Source organism: Dermacentor variabilis, chromosome 1 (genome assembly GCF_050947875.1).
Source record: "Dermacentor variabilis isolate Ectoservices chromosome 1, ASM5094787v1, whole genome shotgun sequence".
NCBI lineage: Eukaryota > Metazoa > Arthropoda > Arachnida > Ixodida > Ixodidae > Dermacentor > Dermacentor variabilis.
This window is the reverse complement of record NC_134568.1, coordinates 125382793-125403085: the sequence shown is the minus strand read 5'-3', so window position 1 is coordinate 125403085 and position 20293 is coordinate 125382793. Positions and strand designations below refer to the sequence as shown.

At 41.9% G+C, this 20293-nt stretch overlaps 1 protein-coding gene across 6 annotated transcripts in view; it reads left to right on the top strand.

Annotated features, from left to right (window-relative positions):
* LOC142584394 (protein FAM13B) overlaps positions 1 to 20293 on the top strand; it is a 163310-nt gene that overhangs the window by 126600 nt on the left and 16417 nt on the right. For 5 of the 6 annotated variants that reach the window (XM_075694546.1, XM_075694551.1, XM_075694540.1 and 2 more), the window contains 13 exons: positions 1425 to 1545; positions 3794 to 3977; positions 6344 to 6553; positions 7577 to 7760; positions 8330 to 8510; positions 9313 to 9410; positions 10741 to 10793; positions 12724 to 12926; positions 17089 to 17265; positions 18127 to 18352; positions 19079 to 19169; positions 19296 to 19352; positions 20139 to 20201. In XM_075694546.1, the coding sequence (XP_075550661.1) occupies positions 1486 to 1545; positions 3794 to 3977; positions 6344 to 6553; positions 7577 to 7760; positions 8330 to 8510; positions 9313 to 9410; positions 10741 to 10793; positions 12724 to 12926; positions 17089 to 17265; positions 18127 to 18352; positions 19079 to 19169; positions 19296 to 19352; positions 20139 to 20201 (1787 nt within the window). In that variant the 5' untranslated portion in view covers positions 1425 to 1485. The remainder of the gene's footprint in view (positions 1 to 1424; positions 1546 to 3793; positions 3978 to 6343; positions 6554 to 7576; positions 7761 to 8329; positions 8511 to 9312; positions 9411 to 10740; positions 10794 to 12723; positions 12927 to 17088; positions 17266 to 18126; positions 18353 to 19078; positions 19170 to 19295; positions 19353 to 20138; positions 20202 to 20293) is intronic. The other variant, XM_075694575.1, reaches the window with a different exon arrangement.

The window sequence follows — 20293 nt, the reverse complement described above, 5'->3', positions numbered from 1 at the left end:
CAATTAATTGTAAATGAAGCATTGGTAGAGGTCTGCAATACAAAGTTGCTCTTGTAACATTTTTGCATGTAACATTTGCATGGTCAGTAACCTTACCTACTTATATTACGCTCTTTCATTTATGGCCTCTTTGCGGCTCCCTACAGTTAACCATGAATGAGTGTGCTCATTCTCTGCTCGTTGCTCACTGAATAAGCCTTGCACATTGTGTTACTTTTGCTTTTGTTCTGTATAGTGGGACAATATTCATTTTTGAATATTTATGGCTGTACATTGTTTTAATGCGTGTGGTGTAGTCATTATCAGGTATTGAGCTTGTTTGTTGAACGCCTACTCCTTATAGAAAGCAATTCTGTACTGTGGCAGTATATGGGGGGAAAACAAACATTTCTGTTAGTGCTCTTACGTGCACTCGTAATACTGGTGACACTTTGAGGTGACGAGTTAACTTCTCAAGCTACTCAAAACTCCCCAGTAGCACAGGAAGCAAGACCCATAGAAGACCCACTCTGCCTCACGTGGGTGCTACAATGGGCCCACTTCCAGTTCTACTGAAGCTTCTGAACAAGTGACCTTTGCCTCCCTTGTACCTACTGTTTCATAACTAATGTTGTTAGAGTAACATTTGCACTGCACTAAAGGCCATCAGAGAATAATACGCACTGTTGCCATATCCTTGCAATGAGATTCTGCGATCGAGTGCCTATAAAAGAAAACTTTGCCCCCTCCTGTGACACGAGCAGGCATGTGGGGTATTGCTTGCTCCAGATTCTGTAGTCATTTATGTGACAGGGAGACAAGGCACAACCATTGAAATGCATCAGTCCATGTGAGGTTCATCTCGCTGCTTCCTGATGCAAGAGCACGGTGCAAAAGCTTTTCTAAAGGCTTTGGGCATATTTCCTAGAATGGACATCAGCCAGTTGAGCACCCTCTCTCACTTGGGACAGAGTCAAGGGGCTCCACATTTCACTGGTTGTCAGGCTGGATCCTTGCCAGATTGAGCTGCCATCCAATTGAAGTGAATTGTGCCAATGAATATGACCTTATTCATAGGCGGCTCTTGCATGACTTTTTCCTGCCTTTGGAGTGTGCTGAAGAGAGCTGTTATCGCTGCAGATGCTGGACTTATAGCGGGTTCTGATGGTAGGAAGTGTACATTTGCTTTTTTTTTTTTCTTTCTGCTAATGTGAGAACTTAGGAAAATATCCACACCATTACTTTTTTTAATGATTACTTGTCCAAAGACACAGGCCAATGTTGGCATCTGTGATTGAACACAGGCGCTAAATATTAATAATGTGGTGATGGCTCAGTAACATGCACAGTGCATGTCGTTTACTGACCATGCCACTCAAACTTTAATGGAGCAGCTATTCGGGAGTTGCACAATTCTGACCTTTCCTTTGTCTTCCTCCTGAAAGTCAGGTGCAGTGGACGGCGGCTGCCAGGCTGGCCTGTGAGTTGGAACGTCACAGCTTGAGGATGCGCAAACCCACTTTTTGCACAGACGTCACAGTTGCTGAAATGACCTCGGCTAATCAGGTAAGGCGGCACGTGCCATGGCTCATGAAGCAAGGATTGAAGAAATGTAATAATTGGGCAAATGCAAACTGAAGAATTCTTTATCATTCAAAACCAAAAACTTTCATGAATTGACCATGTGACATGAAATTGTACCATGGTAATTCAGCAGTGTAAACATCTACACACAAGAGCTCCTAGGGCACAGTAGCCATAAGAAAGGTTTTTTACATCTTTACTGCCCGAGTGTGTAGAGGGCTGTCAAGAGGTTCACTGTGCACTTGTATGTAGGGCGTTGTGCAGTGCACCTGCCGATTTCAAGGGTGCATGCCATGAAGAAATTCACTTCAGTCATGGCTTACGTGTTCTGTGAAAAATCTGTGTGCATTTCTGTTTTGTTATTGATCTTTCCTACCTAGAAATGATTTGTGATGGCTTCCATGTCCTGTGCACTTAGCTTGCTGAAGCTTTTTCATTTCTTTACGACACATTATTGGTTACACCTAGATGGAAAAATATTGAGCCTCTCTAACGTGTACTATAACAGCCCGTGTACCATTGACTCATGTAATTGAATGAAACTTCAGTGAATTCTTCAATTTAGTTATAAACGCTGGCTACTTTTCTCAAAGCATTACAGTTCTAAGAAATCTGCTTACAGTGGCTGCTTAAACAGTAAAGAGAAGCACAATTTAGACAGAGAAAGTGTTCTTTCAAAGCTTTCAGTAATATCACAGTAGGAGGTTGATTACTAGAAGAGAAGAATGAAGGCCAAACTTATTTTTTTTAATGCTGATACTCTAGTGTGACATCATGGATTTCAAAGTATTTTCCCTCATTTGTGGTGCAGTAAATTTTCTCGAAACTTGCCTACTTCAGTCTTTGGCCTCCTATAGCATATGGTGTAGGCCATCTTTACCAATAGAATTACTAGGTCAGAGCAGCTGGTGCCAAAATTTATGACATCACTGCGAGCTGGTGCGGGAACTTTGAGGGAGTGTCGCCACTTGTCACTCATTTTTCATGTTTTCTGGCTCGTCAAGCCTTCTTTCGCATAGAAGTGGCATTTTTGGTATTGCAGAAGCATAATTTACCAGTGCAGTTCAGCTTAGTTTTCTCTTTAGGGTCTTTCATATCACTCATTCATGTTTGTGTGTAGTTGTTCTGTAGCAGCATAAATTTGTTTTTGGACGAAAGCTATACCTTTATAATGTAAAATGTGAAAAAAAAAAAAAGATTCGCAGACTGAACATGCTATAAAATCATGTCTATAGATCCTGTGTCACTCTGGTTGCACATTTCAGTCGACATGTACAACTCAACTTTAGCTCCTGCGTCACTGGATGTCATGATGAGTAGTTAATGCTGAAAGCTGGGCTAGTGCATTTCAGTTACAGTGCCCGTGCTGTTTTCTTTTCTCAGCAGTGTAAATATGTGGGCCTACTCATAATGAGTACAAACATTCAGCGTATTGTGGTTTGTTCTGTATATCTTAATTTGATACTTTTATTTAAAGATAATATGCTTTTTATTTTGTTAGGCTGCTTGAGGCTTTGATGTTTGAAAATTTTGGGATGGCTAAGGCATAGATTTTATTCCAGTAATCAGTGATGGAGCTCTACAGCTATTCAGTACCTATGAATGGATAGAGTTGGAGCATGTTTTGCTATTGCATTATTTTATCAGCAAGAATTTTAAATTTTGACAATATATTTAAAACAAGACGGTGCTTGGAATGAGTCAGTGAAGGTGTGAAGGCAACAAGAAAAAGGTAATTTGGCATCCTTCCCACTTGGTACAGCGTGTACAGAAGCTGTTATATATAACTTAGCAGCCATGACCCATATTTTTTTTATGCTTAGTGCAGTTATGCTTAAAATAGCTTAATATCGCAGTAGCCTGGAAATTATAACCAACAGCTGTCCTAAATGCTGGGGATGGGTGTTTGTGTGGTGAGAGACTACTGCAGATGCTTCTTTTTCTTTTCCTTTTTTTCTTTTTGGCATGTCTGACTTGGGCATCATGTTGTGTAAATGAAGAACCAACATTGTGAGTGGCACATGATATCTTATGTAAAGCTCAAGATCTGCCTTGTCAGTTCTAAAAACAGAAAAACCTCACTTGGAAATTCCCAGGGCACTTTTCTGAGCTAGCAGTCTGCTTATTCGATCGTAGATTTGTGTTCATGTGACAGTATGCCATTAGTTGTGGGAACAGTATATGTTGCACGTGCTCTTTCACTAAAAGTACTGGTACTGGCCGATTGCAGAATATAGAAGTGTGCGGGGAGAGCCGCATGGAACGGGTGCGCAAGCTGCTAGGCTCACCACATGCCCGTCGCAAGTCTGGTACTCTGGCACTTCGCATCTTCGGCGCACCTCTCGACTCCCTATCACAACATGGCTCAGTGCCATTTGTGGTTGTCCGCCTGTGCCAGTACATAGAAAAGACAGGTAAGGAGAGGTTTTCTTGTCTTCCTTGGTATGATTGGGTATGTGCGAAACGTCTAGCTACAAATGCCACATGCAATGGGTGCCTTGCACATGTATGGTAATAGCTGCATGTGAGACCTTCTTATTGGTTGCTCTAATGATCTAAAGGTAAAAATCTGTGTGAAAAGCAATTCAATGCAATATCTACAGAGCAAAATCAACTATAGAAACAAAATTGACTGCACTGTACATGGTACGCTGTGAATTCTTTTGTATGGCAATGAAGTGTACATGAGAGAGCAGATCACAGGTACACAAGCACGGGATCTGGTTGCTTGTGTACTGCATTTCTTTCTTTCATTAATTCTTCCTTTCTTTCCTTCTTTCTTTCTTACACATCCTTTTGATTATAACACAATTAATCTTGCAACATATTCTTTCAAAACAATTTGATTACAACGCAATTCTAACCAGCATCTATTTTTCCTGGAAAACGGGTCCTAAAATTTGCCTGTGTGTTGCTACAATGTTATTCGAAAGAAAAACTGCATTTCTCTCATTGGTAACAGTCCACCGTGAGATCCTGTGTCATCATCATTGTCATCATAAGACAACATATAGTTAAAATTTCGCTGTAGTTTGTTTCGCAATGACACGTCACTGTCATTACAAAAGCTAATTTAAAATAAAAGTTTTTTTACATGCTGAAGCTAATGCCCACAGAGCTATGTTGTGTGTTTTTTGTATTCTGGAGGGGACTTGTATATATTGCCTGACGAACTGGTGATGTATAGTTGTTCAAGAAATAAATAATGGTGAACACATGTTGCAGTCCACCCATAGTGACTAAAGCATTAAGTGTGCATAAATTTTGTTCTGCGATGGTAAATTCTGCACACTTTATTTTTGTTTCTGAACATGAAAATGTAGGTCATGATACCTATTTTGTTATAAGAATCCGGTGCGCATTATTTCCCTATTTTGAACCCAGAAAAGTTGGGTGGGTGTTGGAGGAGGAGGAATAAGCTTTAATGAAGAAATGGGTGGGCAAGAGTCTTTGTCCTAGGGGGGTGTTAAAATTGGATAATTATTGTATGTCTGCTTTGCATCGTTTGAAAGAATGTACCGCAAACTATACTGTGCCAGAAAGTTTTTTGAGCAATACGTAGCGAGCCACCTGCACATAGGCAACAGGGCTTGGTGGTGGGTGAAATGAGGATACCCATACTTTTGTTGCGTTCAAAGAACGATATAATGGTGTTTATGATGTTCAATATTAGTAGCAAATAAGGACTGTTTATTTTATTGTCCTTCGACTGTGAATTAGTTGGTCAATCAATATTAAGTACAAGGAAGAGCGAACAATAAGAATAAATACCTTATAAGCACGTGCAGTGCATTCCAATCAGACGAAACTTGTTTAAATGAAACTTCTAGCATTTGGAATGTGTGTCCCAACTTTGGTTGGCCACCCAGAGGCACAGTGATTACATACTTCAGTTGAACGTAACTGTTTTATATGTGAAAATTTCTGAAACAGAACTTGTAGAAAGAGTACCATGGTCTTCTCACCAGCTGTTACTCTTCACACAAAACAGCAGTCTGGCAAGTTTACATGTGGGAAGGTAACCATGAGTGTCAGAGAAACCCATTTCATCAGACATTGCCCTGCTGTGATACGAAAGACTTCTCCAAGTCGTTCACTTTGCTTAGCTTATTCAATAAGTATACCATCTGTTGTATGTTGTGACAAAAAAAATGACAACACTGCTGTGTTATGCTCACATCAGCAGTGAATGCAATTGATGTGATTTGTTACATTGAAGGCAACACCAAGTAAGGTAGCAGAGAAAAGCAAGAGTTTTGTGACACTTAGACCTAGACAGCTATAATGCAGTGTGCACTAAAGGATTTTGGAAGTGGTACTGTGTGTTAATTTAATATTAGCGGGTAAAAACAAATGTCCATGTGCAACTGCGGGCTTGAAAAACTTTCTGAAACTTAGCTTTCCTGCATGGCTTGACCCTTATGAACAGGGTGAGCCAGTGTGGTAATCATCTTAGTAAAGAAAAAGAGATATTTCAGTCCGGATTTCACAACTCTATTGATTGACAGAGCTGCAGGAAAGTTCCAAATTGCTTCCAGCTCATAGTATGACTGCTTGTAGGGATACATGGTAAAAGGGCAGAAATTCAGTGCTAAATCTTTACATTTGCATTATAAACTTGAACAGTGCTTTTAGTGACAAAAAATATATACTACGATTAAGGTTATATAACATAGTTCTCTGAACTACATTGTTCATCATCATGCAGCCCTGCAAATTAAGCCAGTAACTTATTGTGGCTGTGACTGAAAGTGCGATTCCAGACGTGATTTTGTTGCAGGCATGGGACAGGAGGGCCTCTTTCGGGTGAGCGGCAATGCCCGTCTGGTTGAGAAGCTACGCTGGAGCTTTGACCAGTCAGGCGACGCACCTCTGGAGGCCGAGGGGGATGTAGCAGTGGCTGCTGCCCTGCTTAAGCTACTTTTTCGTGAGCTGCCCGAGCCTTTGGTGCCCACGGACATGCATCAAGCTTTCCTGGATGCCATCCAGGGTGAGTCTGTGCAAATGCTGGTAGGAAAAAATTGGGTGCTTGCCTGAGGTAAACAACATGGTATTGTAGTGCAAAAGACTCGAAAAGAAAGGTTCTAAGGGACAGACGGAAGAGAAAGAAAGACGGCGCTACTGTTCCTTGTCGTTCAGCAAACACTAACTCGTCCAAGAATAAATTATTGTGCTGAGGTAGTAAAGTTTAGCTTTTGGCTTTTGCTTTCTTCTCTTTATTAAGTTGTGCATTTAGACTCTGACAGCATTTGCAGGAAATCCTTGTATGTATTGCTCTGTTATGTTTATTTATTGAAAAGCTGATAGCTGTTGGCTGCTGAAGTTGTGCCAGTACACAGCAATTAGTTCTTGACAGTAGCAAAAAAGAAAATGCTTGAGCATTAGAGGGTGGGAAGCTTAATTGACTGGTTTTATTGTCTGAGAGTTGCCTTTGGGCTATAAGGAGTGCTAAAGAGTAGGTTGCCAGATTACTTCTGACCATCTGGGAGCACAAGCATACAAAAAGACTCAATACACAGTTACTTCTATCTTCTTTCTTCATTCAAATGCAGCCACTACTGCTGCAATCGGTCTCATAAGCTTATTCTAGGTAACAGTATAAATTAACTGCCAAACCACAAAGACTGGTAATTAACCCGTTCAGGGTCGATTTTTTTCACCATATGCGACTGCCAAGGGTGGATTTTTTTATTGCAGATTCCAATTCTTCTGAGGGACCTATTGCGAAAAAAATTTACCGTAATTATTCTAGGGTGACTGTAAAGTGAGAAAAAAATATTTTGCATTGGTATGTGTGTACTGTTTATTCATGAATAACAACAATAAATAAAGGAAATAAACTTACATGAATTAAAATTCTGATGCATTGTTATCACATAAGGCTTAGAAAATGCGCACACGAGAATATTTTGCAAGTGTCAAATGTTCCTGCTCTTACACTAATATTTATGTCCATATTATTTATTATTGTTTGCCACAGTTGCACTCACCAGTTCAAATGGTCCTTCTGCAGCCACTGTGCATGACAGAGAAGAGTGCACACGACGCCTCAAGTGCCTCGTGGAGCAGCTGCCGCCAAGCAACTTTGCCGTTCTCAAATACCTCTGCCACTTCCTGAGCCGAGTGGCTGAGCTGGAGGAGCACACACGCATGAACCCCAGTGCCCTTGGCATTGTCTTTGGACCAAACCTCTTCAGGTGGGCTTTTCACTACAGAAGTGCTAAACTATATTCTAGTCAGGCTGTGCATTCAGCACAGCATGTGAACAGAGAACATGCTTTTGTTTTCGACCCATTTCACATGCTCCTTGTTCTTTTGGTTTTGTCCGTAGCGTGTCTGCTGTTGTACATAAGGGGAAGCTTGGAGGCAATAGAATTTGTCTATACTGGAATTTCTGCAGTTAAACAGAGTGACATCGTTTTGGAAGCTGGTTCAGAATATTCAGTAAAGTACACAAATTTTGCCAGATATATAGGGAATGTGTTCTTCGAACATCTTTTTTTTTCTTGTACGTCTGGTGTTGCCTGTGTGACTCGAAAGCTTACATGTTGTGGTGGAAAATTGTGCCCAGCTTCTAATGTAACCATAGCTGAAGAACTTGTTTGTGATGCATTGTTGACACAATGTCATATGCATTTGTGCCATTGCGTGGCTGTCATTTGTTCTATCTTGAGCCATCAGGCTAGAAGGAGTGCTACCTACTTTGCTCCCATTTTGCTGCTAGGGCTGTAAAATTGTATCTTGTATGTTTTTTGCTGCTCACCAGGTTCAGTGAAGACCTGCAGGGCTTGAAAGAGCAGGCTGTCACCAACCAGGTGGTGACATATTTCATTGACCACTACAATTCCATCTTCGAAGGTGATGCAGAGCTCTCATGCACAGCTGATGCTTCCATGAACATTCAAGGTGGCAGCACCGGCACCAGTAGCAAATGCAGCGGAAGGATGGTAAGTGTAGCATCGACCATTGCGACGGCAAATGTTTACAGAGCACGGATGCAGTGAACACATGCATCCTTACATTTAATGTACAGTCTTCAGTGCTGTGCGCAACTGTTGGACTGCAGTTTCATGGCCTGCCTAGCCAGGCCACGAGAAAGATTTTTTCTCACAAGTCCTGTGTTCCTAAAACTTGTACAGTTGGGTACATTATCAGAATGATCTACTGTGTAAAAGATCCATCTTTGCCAACCCATCAATATATTATACCCTGCTTGTCAACAGTGTTCACATTAATAGTAGTTTGGACTGCAAACCTGTTTCATAATTCTGGTCTTTAGCACACGTAGAGTGGCACAGTCATGCTGGCTTTCACTTTGTACTTCAGAGGGCCCGTTATGAGTTTGGACACCTTGAACCAACAAAGGCCACGCTTCCTTTGGAGCAAAAGGCAGGATAATCGTGGCCGGGCATATTAATACTTTACATGTCACAGGGAATCCATAGAATAGACGGAAAGACTGTGCGCTCTCCTTCACTGTGGTGTAGATCATCAAAGTTGTAGTCAGCAAAGTTCTACAGTGTGTTGGACATTTTTGCATGATTGGCGGCTTGTAAAGCTAGCATGGCTACTATTGTTCTGTTCTGCTAAAGCATGTCAGCGTGTATTGCGTAGCTGTTCCACCTAAAGGACAGAATAGTTGAGGAGTTTGTGGATGTAGTTGTTTGGAGAAGTAGTTCGAAGAACTTGCGGACTTCTAAAGAAAATCTGATACCAATGGAAACTCATGTAGTTCCTCTTGTACCATAGATGCAGCCCCTTACTGTTGTCATTCCTCCGTTGGATGAAGCTATGCTGGCGCTGAAACAGGATACGCTTAGTGCGGTGCCTACGCTCATGATTGACAGGTGAGTATTGTGTACTGTCTGCCACCATGTTCACATGACTACTGCAACATTCTTCAAGTGTTGTTAATATTAAGAAGGCTGGGTTATCAGTATGGAAACTTCCTTGGAAAGAAAAGGGTTGGGGAGACTCTAAAACCAGAACATTCTTTATGGCCTTGGCGGGCCGGCTGAAATTTAGAAGTGCTTTATTTGTATAGGTTGCAAATACAAGTTGAGTGCTTTGTTCCTTGGTTTCTTACTGCATGCCTTGATTGTAGACTTGATGCAGAAATTCACTTCTTTCTGTATTGAGAGGAAAACTCAATTTTTCCTGGCTTCCATGTGCTGAAAGCTTGTTGTGAACAGCTATGCCTCAAGAGCACAGTTGTAAGTCGCCACATTTATGTGGTTTATTGTGGGCGGCCTACTCTTGTTTGGCAGATTATTGGTGTCACATCTGCCTAATTTAAAAAGCAGGCTTTTTTCTTTAGCTCCCTCTAGAGGTATATTTTATGACTCCCATTTCTCGCATGGAATGTCTTGTACATTTGAGCTTCAGCTTTTTTTTTTTTTTTTTTGCCAGCAGTAAATGAATGAATGTATGGTTTCTATTGGCGCAAGGGCCAGGTATGGCCACAGAGCGCCATGCCAGTTTTAGTGACTTCGCAGTGTAGTGATGGATTCTATGAAGTTGAAGTGACGTGGCTGTAAAGCAGCCTAAAAAAATAGTCGCTGTACAGTGCGTAAAATCTACGTGTAATAAAATTATGGCAATGATTAATGACGTGTACTGTGAGCCTTAAAGTATATTGCGCAAAATGATATGATATACAAAACATGTCAGATGCAAAGATTGGCCTCAGCACTATGACCTCACCTGAGCCCTTGAAACATAAGGGCCTGGAGGCATGTGCTATACAGTACTGCTATCGCAGCCGCATCCTCTGAAGACAGAAAGCGCTATGAATGCCAGCAGTAAAAGAAAACGAGAAAAAATAAAGTCTGTCATACGTAGGTAGGCATATATGTGGCAGTGCCAGCACCTCAATTTTGAAGTGGTTTTAACCAGCAGGAACTGGTCAGTTACAACCTTGGTTTGCTAATTTACACATGGGAACAGCCATTACCTGCCGAGAGGGTTGCCTTATTTGTAGCTGGAAAATGCAATTTCTAGATAGTTCTGGGATAGGTGCTGTTTTCAACAGGAAATGTGCTGGAAATGCCTCATCCATCTTAAATGTCCCTCCCAGATTTATGTTGGCACATACTGCCTTGTTGTACGTGCTTGTTATCATGTTGCATGGCTTTGTTGCCACTAACGGTGCACGTAACTCTTGTTGCTTTTCCTTAGTCTGATTGATGACCGCTGTAACCAGGCCATTACGTACAGGGCAGCCAAAGAAGGTGAGTAGTATGTTGGACTTGTGCATGGCTTAGTTTCAGAAATGTTTTAATCTTGAGATGCCGCAGCTTAAAGGGCAACTCCGGCGTTTTTTTAACCATGTTAGGATATTGTCATTTTCAAATCGCATTGACAGTCCTGTCACTGGTAGGGTGGTTCAATTTGCTTAGAAACTCGTAAGTAATTTTAGATGCCCAATAAACAAGGTACCAAAGCCGAAACGGGTAGATGCTTCGTGTGACATCACAATGAGTCGATGACATCAGATCCTACACTACCGTTCTGTAAACATGCAGAATGCAAGTTAAATACGCAGTAGATGTGGTGCCAATGCCAGAAAAGCGGAGCTAATGATATCTTCTGACGACATGGGGAGCTTTTCCAACTCTTTCAAACTGTACAGCAGTGATTTCAGCAATGATTTCAGTGACATTATGAGTGCTGAAGGATCACCATTTGCTTTTGACCCGCTGTCACCACGCGAGGCACTTGACATGCCATAGCATTGTGCATTGAGCTTGGGCAAGACGAAGAGAAGCACCGGTTATTGCGTCTGTCAAAACAATGATTGTCGGCTGTTGTCTCGTAGAAAAAGGAACCAGCTTCATTGTTTTTGGGTGAAGTGGTGGTGTAGTCTCTGGTGTCACAAACACAGGGTGGCCAATAAAAAGTAATAAATTCGTAGGCATGAGTCTTGAACACACAACCAATCATTAAAATTCATTTTCAGGAAAACTAAATGACTTGCAGTCATATATCGTTTGGCACAGGTAATCGCAGTGCAAAAGAGAACGTATATTCAAAATTGCATTTAAGGTCAGTAAATATCGAAAAATCCCCAGAGTTGCCCTTTAAGGTACGAGGCCACTTGAAGTACCAATGTCCTTCAAAAAATTGCATTTGTCAATTTTATGTTTTTATGCAACCACATGCCTCTACCTATCACAAGAAGAATCGTGGTTCTACCATGTGCCTTTGAAAAGTTGCAGGCCAATTTGTAGCGTACACAGTACTTCATGAAATCAAAACTGACAAATTTCCATTTTACTTTTGTTCTTACTTTCATTTTTTTTTACAGTGATAATATATAAGTTCAGAGTTATTTTTTGCTAACATTATGTGATGTGAAAAACGTAACATTTTTCAATAATTTGGGAACATTTTTCTTAAATCTCACATAAGGTGGCGCTTCAATGACCTGATCTAACAATACCCGTAGGGATCATCCACATTCCAGAAGCGAGGGAATCAAAGCGAATGGTTGCATTTACTGGTCAGCAGTCGGGATAAGCAAGATACGGTTTGATCATTGAAGGAAAAAGAGGAGGGAAGAGATTGATAGAACTGGAGTCATCACAGGCACACAACACATAAGCAGAAGTTTTAGTTAAGTTTAAAAGTATGAATGCTTGTGTGAGGAGCAAATTTGGCACTTCTTAAAGAAGAGCATTAAATAACAAAAATTTTGAAATTCTTTTTCTTCAGCATCTTAAACGCATAATCAGTATTAAAACCATCTTCTAATAATTGATGGCTGCAACATAATTTTAGCTATAAAAATTTAAATTTTTGTCAGCAAAGTGTCCTCATATCTTAATTGGACTGAGTACTGAAGTTGACTAAAGTAAATGAAGCAATAGTGCAAGTGACTAAAAGAAATGCCTAAAATTTGAACAATGGCAAAGTAACTTTAGTTTGATAGTACACTGCAGAGAGAAGTTGGCTTGCAATCAAGCTTGCGCCACTTTGGTAATTTGACTTTCACTAAGCATTCACTAATGACCGTGCTTTAGGAGTTTTGCAGCAACTAAATGAGATATGTAAGTGGAAAAATAATCTTGTAGCCATATTTTTAGGTGTGTACTGTTTTTTTCCGAGGCAGCCAGGCACAGAACTGAGTCCCCAATTCCCTGTCTGTCCATTCATGCCCAGGAAGCTCAAGTGGAGCTGCCATACCAGGTCGCAGCTGTAAGCGCAAGGAGCGCAGGATCTCTGGTGAAGATACTCCAGCCCCACGGTCGAGCTCCGAGGAGAGGCCAGCCACTGGCCTTCGTGTGGAGCCTGAATTGGCATCTCGTCGATGCAGCAGCCATGAGGAAGTCACCACACTGGAAACAATGCATGGATATTTCCCTGTGAGTGCAATGGCGATGCATGAAACATGGTTGTACTAGGTGACATCGGCTCTAGTGTAGATACAGCCATGTTATGTGGCCTTGTAGGTTCCTTGACCACAGTGAGAAGTGAAGAACTTTGCACATGTGTTAACTGTGCTTGCTTTATACGTCTTCCTTCAGAAAAATTCGATGTTTATTCCTTAGAGCCTGCGTTTGTTAAAGTTAAGCAGCTATAGCTGCATCTCCATTATTCAAGCTAAGTCTGATGGTGGCTGTACACTTGCAACATGTTGGTGTGAGACTGCTGGGCACTATTGCTATTGTATGGTAGAATCTCGATAATTCAAACTCAAAAGAGGCCCAAGAATTTGTTCGAATTAAACAAAGTTTGAATTAAAGGGAGCTAATTGAGTGGAGGATTAAGTGCAGCACTGCGTTAGGCGCCGCATGTGCACTGAGTAACACAAGTGACAAGTTCCGGAGGTGCGGGTTCAAATTCAAATTTATTAAAATAGGAAGAGTACACAGGAAACATTGCATAAAACATTGGGATGCCCAGCTCGAGGCTAGTTGGGATTCACGGCAGCGCGGCGCATGCTGCCATGAAGCTACATTTATAGACAGAATTTTTGCTGCTGTGAAGCCAGATCTCGAGGTGAAATTCGTATGTAACCCACTCCCCAACTTAAGTTTTCCATTTTTTAAATTTTGGTGTGGCAAAATATGGCACTTCCAACGGGAGGCAGGAGCAGCAGTCTGCACATGGCCGCACTGTCTGGTTGGAGGGGTTGTCTGGTTGGTTGCATGAGCATGGTTGGCTGCACGGTATGTTCAAAGGAACCATTGCAAACATTTACGTGTTGGAATTGCCGATTGTTTTTGCACATTGAAATATACATAATTTTGGCAGGACCACTGCGTCAGTTTAAGTAAATGGCAAGTTCAAATTAAGCTAGTTTGAATGAATGAGATTCCACTGTACTGTTATATCACCACTACTATATTATTTATTTATTTATTTATTTATTTATTTATTTATTTATTTATTCCAAGTACCCTCAAACTTAAGTACATTGTAGAAAGGAGTGGTTACGTTAATGGTAAGTTATACAGAAAAGATAATATTGCAAAAATCATTAAGGCAGGATACAACAAGAAATAAGGATAAAACAAAAAACGTGCGATACAAATAAAAGGACTCGCTATATGGCACAGTTAGTTACAATGAAAAAATTCAAAGAATGATTGTCGGAGCAAACCATGATTCATGATGCAAACAAGATTGGCAGGAAGGTGGTTCCAGTCACGTTAGGTGTTCAGTATGAAAGAATGCAGAAATATTTGTGCGAGAGGATGTACACTCATCTTTACTAATGTGGAACACCTACTGTGTGTAACCCGCCGTGGTTGCTCAGTAGCTATGGTGTTGGGCTGCTGAGCACGCGGTCGCGGGATCGAATCACGGCCACGGCGGCCGCATTTCGATGGGGGCGAAATGCGAAAACACCCGTGTGCTTAGATTTAGGTGCACGTTAAAGAACCCCAGGTGGTCGAAATTTCCGGAGTCCTCCACTACGGCGTGCCTCATAATCAGAAAGTGGTTTTGGCACGTAAAACCCCACAATTTAATTTTTTTTAACCTACTGTGTGTAGGTGGTGACGGTAGACTATGTGAAATAAGTGTAAGCAAAAAACCTTTCTGCATAGTGATAAATGAGACAATGCTAAACTGGCTTTCATTGCTAGCTGTTACGCTGGATGTACGAAAATAATTGGCTAGTATGAAGCAAGTGGCATTGCTGTGAATCAGTTCAAGTGCATTAATAAGGCCAGGATCTCAAACAGCAGCAGCATATTCTAATTTGGAGTGCACAAGTTGTTTTATAAAGAAGTAATTTTAGTTCTGTTGGCGACTTACTGAAATTTCGATGTAAGTACCCTAGCGTTCGATTTGTGTCATTAATTATTACGGTGACGTGAGTTTTTCTTGTTAGATCAGACATTGTATTGATTCAGAGATATTGATAACATGAAACTTATTCAAGCGTAGTACTTTTAAGTTTAAAAGCTGAGCAGCATTTGTTTGTTCGAGCAAATGCATTAATTTGCAACTACTAATGTTTAGTTCCATAAGCCACTTGTTGCACCAACCCATTATAGAATCTGTCTGAGTGTAATATACACTGCTGCTATAATAGACGGTATACTGATTATTATAATAGACTACTATTATGCTAGTGGTGTTTCTCCTTGTCTGCTTTGTGGGTAGTCCTAGTTGCATGTCAGAGCTTACTGAGTGTCAGTTAGGAAATGTGTGCCTTTGCTGTACAGTAGAACCCCGCTGTTACGTTCCTCACTGCTGCGTTTTCCCGGCTGCTACGTCGTTTTCATCCGGTCCCGGCATAGCTTCCATAGGATCCAATGTATAAGGAACCCCGCTGTTACGTCGTAGCTGTGAAAACGTTCCCGCATGATACGTCGCAACTTAGCCCCCCGAACCCGCCTGGGCTAAAGTAGGCAACGCGCTCCAACCGCCATTTTGGCTTTTGACGAGTTTTGGCCGGGCTTGGCTATGGAACTGGCTGCAAGAAGCCGCACGCCAGTTCGAGAGGCCGCCATCGAATTGGCGTGCGGCTTCTTGCAGCCAGCTCCATAGCCAAGCCCGGCCAAAACTCGCCAAAAGCCAAAATGGCGGTCACATACGACGACTACGTCGCCATGGATGTTGTTGTCGGGACGTCAGAGTGTCAGAGCATCGCCGAGATCGTTGGGCTCTCGGTCGCGAGTGAAGTCGCAGACTGCGATGCACGAGCCGCATGATGCCGGGGAGTTGCCAAATCGTAGCTTTCGAAAAGCCGTTGCGGCTCTGGACCTCCTCCGCAGGTACGTCGCACCTCACAGCGACTCTGACAGCAATGCGGCCTTCCAGGCTATTGAGAAACGTGTGGTGATTTCTAGCGAGCGAAAGAAACGGCAAGCCACAATTCTGGACTTTTTTTTAGGTCCTAAGCGCACTCTGTGGAAATAAATTGTCTATAGTTGAAGCTGCACTTTTTTTCATTCATTTTCGGAGCTTTCCTCACTGTTGCGTTTTCCCGGCTGTTACGTTTTTTTTCCCCGGTCCGGTGAAAAACGTATGAACGGGGTTCCACTGTATTATACATGTCTTGGATGCTTTTGCTTTGACAGGCACACTAGAATGCAAGCTTTTTTTAGCAGCTATGCGTGATTTTTTTTTTTGTCACATTATGTTATGCTGAGAAACATTGGCTGCTACATGGTCATTAGCAAGCACACCCTACTTCGGTTCTGCTTGACTCGCCCTTTGTTAATCATGTTATGATGAATTCTTGAGCACATTTGAAAGCTGCCATCGGCATGCTTGAACTCTGGGAGCAAGCACCTGCAAAATGAGGTGGCAGGGTGGGCAGAATAAAGAAGAAAAACTCAACAAGCATAAACACAATGAAATGATGTTTCACATAGTGATATTCTTTAATATAACACACTGTTTATAAATCCATGCTTTCACTATTGCAGATCAGATAATGAAATTCGGCCTACCCTGCATACGATTGAACAAACAAGATAGCTTTCTCCTGGTAAAACTACCGCCTACATTGTTTTTACTGTATCAGGGGCGTATTAGTCACTTATAGCATTCCGTTTTGGACTTTTTTAAGGACATATGGTGTGTGGGAGATCAGCTGGAACCAGCATCTCGACAAGTATTACATTGGACCATGTGGCAGTCTCTTGTCTCATTCTCACTAAAAAAATTTCAGTTTAGATTGGCTTCAATGTGAATTGAAACTGCTTCTTGTGGCAGGGATATTACTCGTATCCACCCCTTAAAATCCTAATGGTGCTGATAGTGCCGGACAGGGTGCTCTTCTTTTTAACTTTATTGACTGTCTCTAATGGTGGAAAATGCATCTGCTACCATGCAATGTTAGAAAGCTAGCACTTTTACATGGTGCACAAACTCACAGAAGAGGCAGGGCAGCTTTTGCAAAAAGCAGCAGCAGCTCATGCAGCTGAATGACTAGCAACTCTTTAAGTGTGTCCTTTTATGTATTCATAAATTTATAATCACTCGGCATGTACGCAGGCACATGGCATGTTTTGTCCAGGAGTGTATCTGTTTGTGTTTGTAATGTGTAAGCACTATGCCTGGCAGCAGATGGCATCTGGGAGCAGTGGCCGAGCAGGGGCGCCTGGAGATGACTCAAATCGCGACTTGAGCCCACACCCACCGCAACCCAAGAGGCGTGAAATTGAGACACCTTCCAGCCCCTGCCCAGAGAGTTCACAGGAGTGGCGTGAGGCCTGCCGGAATGTGGAACGGCCTAGCCCGGTCAGTTATCCTTTCTTGCAATGAATTATTAGCCGCTGTGCTACAAAGTAAATGTTGCACTTGTCATGGGAAGTCTTCTCTTTCCCTATAACCTCTTGGTTGGGCGATGCTGTTTTTGCATGTATAGACTTGCTTGCTCACGAGAGGTCTTTGACACAGTCGGCCAAGAAAAAAAGAAAACATTTTCGTTGTGACCAGACAGTGTGGCAAATAGTTAAGATGGGCATTAATTAGGCAGGTCGCGCACACCGGCTCAAATGGCACTTCTCAAAGCTAGTGTGCATGCATGCTTAGATTTTGTGGAAAGGAGTGTGTTCAGTACAGTGGCGTTAAAAAAGTGTTGTTGCTGATGGTATGTTCAGTCACTTGTTCTTGTGATTATTGGAGCCAGGTAGGTTCTCCTCATCATTAACAATGTAGGGATGGTAACACATGCAGTTGTTGTTTTAGCACTTACATCTGTCATTGCGTCATAGTGTGTTGTTGAGACCTGGTAAAGAATCTATAGCCTTTCTTCTTTTTGGATTTCCCTTTCCTTTTGTTTCCTGTTATGGCCCTGTGTGGGAAAATCTTTTTGGACAAGACTTGAAAAACGCTTGGCCATAACTTTTGCCTGCCTCTTTTTTCCATGAACATATGGTTTATTTCATGCATCCTAATGCATACAGCACAGCAGTGATATATAGCTAGATCCCCAGAGCACACAGCAGAGGGCTTAAAGAAAGCTGCACTTCTGTCAGCTTAATGAAGCTTACTCTTGATGTGAATGGCTACGTAGGAGCCCTTGGTAGCTTCATGTACTGCACTGTTTTTGGGTCTTGCTCAGAGGGTGCCCTAATATGCTATGTTATGTACACGCAGCTGCATTTGCAAGATGGTCGGTACCAGGGCACACGACCCGAGGCAGCTGAAGAAGACTCCGCAGACCGCCCCATGGTGGACATCGACGAACCCTGTCATCCACCATGTGATGGGCGCGAGGCTAATGGGAGCCCAGAGGAAGCAGATGGCTCGGTACCCAACACGCCCAGCACTCTGAGCAAGGACAGCATCCCACCGCTGGACCTCAACAGCTTCCGTGAGGAAGGTCAGGCTTTCTTCTTATTGGCCCACTCCATGACTTGAAATAGGCTTTCTTCAATAATAATCCCTTATCGCCCTTATTCCTTAAGCTCCTTATTATTTGCTTACCATAATATTAGCTGCCCCATATAAACGCAAAGTGCTTGTGGTGGGCAGGCATGTCAGTGACGTCCAACCAGGGTGACACGCTTTGTTTCTCATTGTTTTTCATTCTCTCATAAATTAACGTGAAAACATCCATAAAGTGTGCCCAGAATGTGCTAGCAGGCACTAAGGATTTATTACTGTAAATAAAAGTGAGGGCATACCTGAAGTGCATACAGAATGTGCTAATAGACATTTGTAGTACAGAACATTCAAATAAAGGCAGAGTTGGATACACCTTTTTGGTGTGTCCAGCTTGGTGGCAAGAGCACAGCAGTTTAATTATTTTTGAATAATATTCTGAGCAAGCATTACTGCAACAGCTTCTCACTTTCCTGGAAGTGAATAATAGGGACTGGCATTTCATTTATAAGCCGGGAATGTGAAAGCTATTTCATGAACACCGAGACTCCTGGCACAGCCATCACAGGCCCAGAGTGCAGCTAGTGCAACCCTTGCTCAAGACGTCTTACATTGCTTTTGAGCTTTACTGTAGTGCCATAGTTTGGCCTTTATTTTTTTTTTGCGTCTCCTTTTACTGTAACGTTTCTTTTTTTTTTATTGTAAGCATCTGATGCCATTGCAGAACCTGTTCTATCGGAACATCGGTTTAGCTGGCCCATGGTTCAGGCCCTCGTTGATGAAGAGCCAGTAATGCCATATCTCCAGAAAGCCAAGTAAGTTCTTCAATGCTTTCCTTCCCCACTTTTTTTTTTTTTTTTGAGAACTGTTTTGGTTTTTTACATTGTGATTCTTTATAAATTTTTCTGATACATACTAAGTGGCAATGTTGTGTGTTACAGTTCTTATGAGGCTCCACTGTCACCCAGTGCTTACAGGAGCTACCTGTCTCATAGAAGGTAAGTGATAAAACTCTGTGCATATCACTGTTGGCTAAATCATACTTTACAAATGTTTGCTTGTTCTTAGGTAATATGTTCTATCTTGTTTCATTTTCTATCCCTGCTGTAGCAGCTGGGCCTTTTAATGTTCTATCCATGTTGTAGTAGCTGGGCTCCTTAATTTAACCATGGACCCCTTTGCATCTATTAACCCTTTTATGCATTATAGTACCATAATAGTGTGTTACTACACATATCTAATGCATAAATTATGAAATGTCAGCATTCTAACTGTGCAATACACACAAAAATATGAAGTGACTGACATGCTCCACATTTGTTGCTGATACAGACTAGTTGTATTTGTGTGATCTAGCACCATTGAGTGAGTAGTGTGCAACTGCTAGCATTGCTGACTTTTTCGCTTCCCATTTGGCTGCAAGTTTTGATACCTGTACTTAATGGCATATCTGCAGGACGTATTTTCCTTCCCTTTTCCAGCGTATGTTTATATGTGGTTTCATGTTGTACTAAACGTAATAGAATTTTTGCAATAGCCAGCTCTTCTGTGCTCTTTTTGATGTTTGTTACTTTGACAAGTATGTTGCTTTTGCCTACCTTTGGTGTTTCCATGTGCAAGTGGAAGACAACCTGCAGCATTTTGATCAAAACGTTGAGCAACTGAACTTGCATGTTTGCAGTATTCCTACAACTGTTATCTATAGGCCTAGCTGGTCAGTGTTGAGCTGGAAATATATGTAGCACACAACCCTGAAGTCGGTTTCCACTTTCCCCAATTTGCAGCCTCCACCTGGATCCAAACCTGCCGCCATCTCCTCCTGTTGAGCAAGATGAATTCCTCAAATCGTAAGCATGCTTGCGTATAGCATCATCTAGTATAATGCATTTTCCTTGCTGAAAAGGCTGTTTGCCTTCAGTTTCATTGTACCACTGCTTCA